Consider the following 8622-nt stretch of genomic DNA (forward strand, 5'->3'; position numbering starts at 1 on the left):
ACTATTAAGGTATATGTGCAAGGATAACTATGACATTGCCAGGCCCTACACTCCTCCCTATTGCTCATAACCCTTTGCAGCTTATGGGGTTCCGGGTGTAGGCAGGGCTAAGGACTCTGGTGCCGCCTCTTCTCTCAAGCAGGCGGCCAATCGCGAGGCGTGTTTCTGAAAGATGCCCATATTTGGCGATCTTCTGTCCGCGCGGCGCCAGGCGGGGCTGGAATCCTGTTACGTTAAATAGAGATAACTAGAGCTATTGGGTTCTCATTCGGCCGGTGGCAGCGGATCTGACAGCTACTGCTTTTGTAACAGCCTTGCCAACTTTGATTATTTTTCCGTTAAGGAAATCTCTAGTTCCAAGGTAAGACCTGCGACTGTGTTCTGTGGGAGGGTGTCTAACAAGCACTGGAGAAGAGGCGGCGTGTAGCTGTGTAATGTGATGGAGAACGTGTGGTGTTGTCTCTATACAGTGTTTACTGTGGCTTATTTAAGGGTTGGGTTAAAAAAACTTGTTGTCAAAAGGGAGATGGCCTTTGTCATTGTTACCCCCATAGTATAATGGGATTTTAAAAGTGGCAGGCTATGTATTGTAATATTGTACGAATTTATTAACGCGGTGGCACAAACAGGCAGACCTCGGATGGTAGTATGGCTATGTACAGTATTAGGCTCCGGTGTTAGTCACTTAAAACAATAACTGCTCTGCCGCCCACCTCATTTATGACAGTTTGCGCGGGCTTTGAGGTTGTAGATTGACAGGCTGCACCATTGTAGAGTAGGGGTGGCCATTGCTCTCCCTCTAGTAACATTCTTCATTGCTCGCCCCACCTTTGGTGGCCACGCCTTCAAGCTTGAACCTTCTTAGCTTTGTTTGAGTAGCAAGGGCGTGCCTGGTGCATTTTGCTTCCATATTAGGGCAAAAGCTTTGTGGTTGGCTGAGCGAGCCGTCAGGGCAGATTTAAACATCGCACCAACTTCTAGGGGTGGGGCTAATTTCTTAGCCGGTAACGTCTCTTGCGTTTTTATGACGTAAGAGGTTGAGTGATTATTTAAATATACAAATTGCTTGGGTATTCATGTATAGAATTCACTCTGTAATCTATACCTGTATACTATGGGGTTATATTATAGCTTAATATGTCTGTGCCTTTCATTATTCATTTGAGTCATGTGGCATGCCCTTTCCTCTGAGGGGAACAATAGCATGTGACTGGCTGTTCCACATGCCTCCAAGTCTGCTGAATCTAAGGCAGCCTTAATTAGACTGTGTATATATAGCAGATACAAGAATTATTGTAAAAGTGATGCCTATATTGGCTAACAATAAAACTGCAAGATTTTGGAGCACCAAGGCCCCTTTGTCAGGCAAAATACCTAGCCAGTAGCAAAAATAACATAAAAAAAAAATGGTACTACAGCTTGTTTTGTTTAATTTGCTTGTGATGGAAGGGTGTGGATTAGACCTGCTATGCTTACTCTTGGAACACTGCTTAGGTAGTCTTTAGATATGCAGTGTGGCTACTGACAGGGTGGTGGTTCACTTTGCTTATGAATTTTTTTTTTTTTCCCCATAACACAGAATTAAAGATGGCAGAAGAAGAGATTGCAGCGCTCGTCATTGACAATGGCTCTGGAATGTGCAAAGCCGGCTTTGCTGGAGATGATGCTCCCCGTGCTGTGTTCCCTTCTATTGTTGGACGCCCAAGACACCAGGTTTGTAGTTATGCCTAACAGTCTATCTGGCAAATGTGACTTAAAGGGAAAACTATACCCCCCAAAATGAACACTTAAGCAACAGTTCATATCATATTAAGTGGCATATTAAAGAATCTTACCAAACTGGAATATATATTTTAAGTAAATATTGCCCTTTTACATCTCTTGCCTTGAGCCACCATTTCGTGATGGTCTGTGTGCTGCCTCAGATCACCTGAGCAGAAATACTTCAACTCTAACTGTAACAGGAAGAAGTGTGGAAGCAAAACACACAACTCTGTCTGTTAATTGGCTCATGTGACCTAACATGTATGGTTTGTTGGTATATTTGTGAGTACAGTGAATCCTACGATCCCAGGGGGCGGCCCTTATTTTTTTAAAATGGCAATTTTCTATTTATGATTACCCAATGGCACATACTACTAGAAAAGTATATTATAATGAAAATGGTTTATTTACATGAAGCAGGATTTTACATATGAGCTGTTTTATGCAATATCTTTTTATAGAGACCTACATTGTTTGGGGGGGTATAGTTTTCCTTTAATTTTTTATTTTTTTTCCGTTTGACTGACTTGTGATTTTTTTTTTTTTTGATTTTTTTTTTAGGGTGTAATGGTTGGTATGGGCCAGAAGGACAGCTATGTAGGTGATGAAGCCCAAAGCAAGAGAGGTATCCTAACCCTTAAGTATCCAATTGAACATGGAATTGTCACAAACTGGGATGATATGGAGAAGATCTGGCATCACACCTTCTACAATGAACTTCGTGTAGCCCCAGAAGAGCACCCAGTCCTGCTTACAGAAGCTCCCCTGAACCCCAAAGCCAACAGAGAAAAGATGACGCAGGTTTGTTTTCATTCAAAGGCCAAATACATTATTATGGGGTAGTTCCTGTACACTTCTTTCTTATTTCTCTTATTTCTCAAACTCAAATTTTCTTTCAATATTTTCAGGGCTCTGTACCTCTTCTGGCATTTCCTTCCTGAAGCCCCAGGTTTCTGTTTCATTGGTTTTTCTGCTTGTTCTGTTTTCTACACATCTATCTTTTGGTTTTGCATGATGGCATGCTGGCATGGTTTGGGGTTTAATTTGTATTTTATCTAAGCATTAACATAGTTCTCCATTCCTTTTAGATCATGTTTGAGACTTTTAACACCCCAGCTATGTATGTTGCCATTCAAGCTGTGCTGTCTTTGTATGCCTCTGGTCGTACCACTGGTATTGTGATGGATTCTGGAGATGGTGTCACCCACACAGTACCCATTTATGAAGGTTATGCCTTGCCCCATGCTATCCTGCGTCTGGACTTGGCTGGTCGTGACCTGACGGACTACCTCATGAAAATCCTGACCGAAAGAGGCTACAGCTTCACAACCACAGCTGAGAGAGAAATTGTGCGCGACATCAAGGAGAAACTCTGCTATGTTGCTCTTGACTTTGAGCAAGAAATGGCAACTGCTGCATCCTCCTCATCCCTGGAAAAGAGCTATGAACTGCCTGATGGACAAGTAATCACAATTGGAAATGAGAGATTCAGGTGCCCAGAGGCACTCTTCCAGCCTTCCTTCCTGGGTGGGTATTTACAGAATGGAATTTTGATAGTTTATTAATGCTTACTCCTGAACATCGTCTTTTTACACAGAACACTTGAAATGCATAGTTGAGCTTGCAAGCTCCTAAATCGTGAAGTTTGTACAATTTGAATGGAAATGTTCAGGTAAAACTGAATTCTTTCTACTTTAGGTATGGAATCTTGTGGCATCCATGAAACCACATTCAATTCAATCATGAAGTGTGATGTTGACATCCGTAAGGACCTGTATGCCAACACTGTCCTGTCTGGAGGTACCACAATGTATCCTGGCATTGCTGACAGAATGCAGAAGGAGATCACTGCCTTGGCCCCCAGCACAATGAAAATCAAGGTGAATGAACAAGTCTTGTTCTCCCCCCCCCCCCCCCCCGCAATATTCTATACACTGGTACTAAACCTAACTTTCCTCCACAGATCATTGCCCCACCTGAACGTAAATACTCTGTCTGGATTGGTGGCTCTATCCTGGCCTCACTCTCCACTTTCCAGCAGATGTGGATCAGCAAGCAGGAATATGATGAATCTGGCCCATCCATTGTCCACCGCAAATGCTTCTAAACGGACTGCTAGCAGATGCGTTGCATTTGCTGCGTGAGTTCTTCAAAAGTGTTAAATTTGCCTTGACAAATGTGTACGCCTCATGCTAGCCTCTTGAAACTGGAATAAGGGCCAACTTCCAAATTAACTTATCTTGGGAATCTGAGACGGTCACACTGCTGGGGATTTTGTAATGCAAGACTTGTCTGTCTCCAGATCATTCCCGTGACATCAATGCTAGCATATCGTACCCTGTACACATCTTATACAGTGCCTGGTTGGCATACAGTCTAGGTGACACTTAAGCTAAGCTTTACGTAGACTGAAGCATTTCTGTGAAAGGCTGCCAATCTGCGACAGTATTGCGAATGACACTTCTCTAAGTTACAGAGGCTGTTTACAGAAGTTGAGTTTGGAGATGTGTACAGGGTATCTTGAGGTTTAGGCTTCCACATAATGGTTAAAGCGCTTAATATTCCATTTCACATCAGAGGTTGGTGAGTTCATGAAGGAATCACTTCTATCTTTCCAGTTAAAGTCAGGTTTGAAATTGAGGGGGGGGGAGCAGTCTTTCTTTAACCCAGGTTGTATTCCCAACATTCAAAATGGGTCTGAAGAAAAGTTACAAATGTTGCAGCAGTTACACCTGTAAATTTATGCATCAGTTAATTTATGTATTGTATGTTGCCTTAATGTTCTCACAAAGTGGAAAACCAAAATTTGTATCTGTCATCCAGATGAGAAATGAAACGCCCAAAACATTCTGTATGGATAAAATAAAGCGCTGCAGTAAATCACTTTGTATGATTTATTTATATTTTTTTTTTTTTCTGTAAAGCACCTAAACTAGTGTCTTGTAATCTGCTTGCTAATTTCACCACTGTAAAGGCAACTTGGCAGTGACTGCCAGGTGAGGTGCACTGAGGTTCTCAAATGTTTGTTATAAGCTTCTAGTGAGTTAAAGGAAAACTATACCCCCCCAAACAATGTAGGTCTCTATAAAAAGACATTGTGTAAAACCCTGATTCATGTAAATAAACCATTTTCATAATATACTTTTCTAGTAGTATGTGCCATTGGGTAATCATAAATAGAAAATTTCAATTTTAAAAAATAAGGGCTGCCCCCTGGGATCGTAGAATTCACTGTACTCTCAAACATACCAACAAACCATACATGTAGGGTCACATGAGCCAATTAACAGACAGTTGTGTCTTGCTTCCACACTTCTTCCTGTTAGAGTTGACTTATTTCTGGTCAGGTGATCTGAGACAGCACAGAGACCATCACGAAATGGTGGCTCAAGGCAAGAGATGTAAAAGGGCAATATTTACTTAAATATATATTCCAGTTTGGTAAGATTCTTATAATATGCCACTTAATATGATTTGAACTCTGTTGCTTTTAAGTGTTCATTTTGGGGGTATAGTTTTCCTTTAAGGTAGACAAAGATCTTGAGTAGCAATGTTGCCAAAGCGGATCTCCCTGATATGGCCACGTTGAAGTGGGCCCTAAGGCCCCAACAATCTCATCATAATGGATCCGATGCGGCTGCGTTTTTTTTTTTTTTTACCTGATTGAGATCTGGCAGGCTTTCGGCCAGATATCTATCGGGGAAGCCAGTCTGATGGCACATGGGCCAATAAGCTGCCGACTCGGTCTGTCAGCAGCTTATCAACCCTGCAGTTAATTGTATTTAGTACAAGTGAAATAATCTTGAATTGCCAAAGGTAGCTGTCAGAGCTTAAAGGAACAGTAACCTCAAAATTGTGTTAAAGCAGTGACATATGATATATGTATATATATGTATACATTTAGAAACGAAAAGGCTCTGGTTACATAGATGAGCTCTGTACAACAAAGGTTGCACTCTGTACAACAAAGGTTATCCATTATTTAACCTGTGCCAAAGCTAATTTAATTTCTGCCATTGCTACGCAGCAGCTTTGTTTATATGAACTATAGATGTTTCTGAAGTAAACAGATCAGTTTTACCAGCACATGGCACTTTTTTGAGTTACTGTTCCTTTAATATTGGATAGTTTTAATGCCTTCAGGGGGCAAGCCGAGGCTACAAAAGCCTTCTGGGCACTAAGTTCCCTTGCTAAAACATTGGGAGGCACAGGAAAAGTAGCTGTTAGGATGTAGATACTACTGCTGGAAGTATTAACATTGCAGGGAACTTGCAATGTTAATATTTCCAGCAGTAAGTATTTATATCCTAACAGCTACTTTTCCTGTTCATCTTTGTTCCCAAGAAGTTGAGGAATGCAAGCCAATCATGTTACAAAAGCTGCAAGTAAAAGGGTGGTATATTTGTATACTCATGCAAGTCTAAATTAGTATCACAGGTTGGTGGTGTGGGGTCTATACGGTGAAGTGCAGTCTAAATATTCAGCTTATAAAATTAGAAGCTGGGACTATTTTTTTTTTATTTGGTTTAGGGCTTAACTTTGAACACTGCAGGGGAAGAACTACTCTCTTCCATTCACTTAAGGCAGTGAATGCTCCCAGTGGCCTCAAAGCAGGTGCTTGTTTTTCAATTTCTGGCTTGGAGGCAAGTTTTGCCAAACAGAACCTCCCATAGGCTGACAGTCCACATAGAGGCTACCAAATATCCAATCACAGCCCTTATTTGTCACCCCAGAGACTCTTTCGTGCTTGTGTTGCTCCATTTCTTTTTACATCTGAATGTTGCTCACAGGCAAAAAAAAGGTTTGAGATCCATGCCTGGGCAATTAGTGATTCAAACCAAATCACATGAAATGGGTATTTCTCTAGTGGCCCTCCTGTCAGTGCACACACTAGGGGTTTGTATGTGGTTTCCTGGCTTCACCTTAGTTCTTTAGTCCTGCCTTGAAGATGTAGGACAGCATTAGTAATTTTCTTAAATTATTTTTCTGTTCTACCATATTTCAAGTTTGCTACTTCAGATCGAGAGACTGGATGGGCCCCGTAGGAACACTGGGTCATAGGGGACATGCAGAAATTGATTATAGGGTACGCAGGGCTCCCTGCCCCGTTTTTTACATAATGGCTGGGGAGAGCTTCAGACATGCCAGAGTCTAACAGCCAGCTATTACATAGTAATAATCATTCTGCCACGGTATACAGGCCTTAAGATACGGTATGCAGGTTACAATACACACTAACCGTCCATACCAGGTTAAGGCTAGAAAAGGAATTTTCAGCTTAGTTGTGAGTCGTTACTAGGCAACGTAATCGTGCATGTTAGGCAACGAGCGACAAAGTATATTCGCACCTATTCTCTTCCTGGAGTACACCACTGTCACATAACTGCTCCACTGAACAATCCCCATAGCAGACTACAAGGGTCACTACGCGGCAGCAATCTTGTGTTCCCGGTGGCCAAGATAAGGATTGGTGAACAGGGTAGGCATATCAACTCTGTGCAATACAAGGGAGCATATTTCATGCAGCAGCACTACTAAGGGTGAGTGCAAAACAGTACTTTAAAGGGATCCTGTCAGCGGAAAACATGTTTTTTTCAAAACACTTCAGTTAATAGTGCTACCCTAGCAGAATTCTGCACTGAAATCCATTTCTCAAAAGAGCAAACAGATTTTTTTTATATTAAATTTTGAAATCTGACATGGGACTAGACATTTTGTCAATTTCCCAGCTGCCCCCAGTCATGTGACTTGTGTCTGCACTTTAGGAGAGAAATGCTTTCTGGCAGGCTGCTGTTTTTCCTTCTCAATGTAACTGAATGTGTCTCAGTGGGACATGGGTTTTTACTCTTGAGTGTTGTTCTTAGATCTACCATGCAGCTGTTTAGGGAGCTGCAATCTGGTTACCTTGCCATTGTTCTTTTGTTTGGCTGCTGGGGGGAAAAGGGAGGGGGTGATATCACTCTAACTTGCAGTAAAGAGTGATTGAAGTTTATCAGAGCACAAGTCACATGACTTGGGGCAGCTTGGAAATTGACAATATGTCTAGCCCCATGTCAGATTTCAAAATTGAATATAAAAACATGTTTGCTCTTTTGAGAAATGGATTTCAGTGCATTCAACTGATTCATTTTGAAAAAAAATGTTTTTTCCATGACAGTGGCTTGAATAATGCCTTTACCTTTAAGGTAATACCTTTAAGGTCTGCATTATTCAAGCCACAATATGGAGCAGGCTGATTCCCTTACTGAACTGAGGCCTGAAAAAGACCCAAAAACCTGATAAGTTACCCAAGTGCAAGACTTAGGAAATCAGAGAGGAACTTTCTCTAGTCGGCCCTCCTGTCAGTGCAGACATATTGGGATTTGCCATCCTTCACCTCTGGAGGCAGGACTGAATAAAGTTGTTGACGCCTGGTCCTTCCTCCCGTATATATGTTCTGGCTCCACCTCTTCTCAGTTTTTTGTTCTCTCTCTCTCTCCCCTGTCAGGTGCAACAGAGGTAAATAGGCATGTCTTAGGAGATCTTCGTATCAGACACAACAGAATGCCTGTAGTCATACGTGATACGCAGTTCTATCATATGCTAACAACCTACAAGGTACGCAGATCTACCTGCACAGACACTAAGGTTGTGTTCATACCCAGAACTCAAGGACGGTTCTTAAAAGACCGTGAGGATCTAGAGGGTAATTGCTGGGCGTATGGTGACTCAAAGGAGTGTCACAAGGGCCTTAAGCAACCAGGAGACAGAGTGACACGGTAAGGAGGTTAAGGTGCACAAGAGGTGAGCAATAGACATCCAGTGAGTACTGTGTGGAGATTCCCATAACAGCGCACCCACAATACGGCGACAAAGGCA

General features: G+C 42.0%; 1 protein-coding gene across 1 annotated transcript; it reads left to right on the forward strand.

The window, feature by feature from the left end:
* The first annotated feature begins 275 nt into the window (after positions 1 to 275).
* Positions 276 to 4644, forward strand: actg1.L (actin gamma 1 L homeolog). The gene is given in 6 exon segments (NM_001096383.1): positions 276 to 361; positions 1580 to 1713; positions 2326 to 2565; positions 2853 to 3291; positions 3463 to 3644; positions 3728 to 4644. Coding segments are annotated over 5 exon segments (1131 nt in total). The 5' UTR covers positions 276 to 361; positions 1580 to 1587; the 3' UTR covers positions 3872 to 4644.
* The last annotated feature ends 3978 nt before the right edge of the window (positions 4645 to 8622 follow it).

Source organism: Xenopus laevis, chromosome 9_10L, assembly GCF_017654675.1.
Source record: "Xenopus laevis strain J_2021 chromosome 9_10L, Xenopus_laevis_v10.1, whole genome shotgun sequence".
Taxonomy (NCBI): Eukaryota; Metazoa; Chordata; class Amphibia; order Anura; family Pipidae; genus Xenopus; species Xenopus laevis.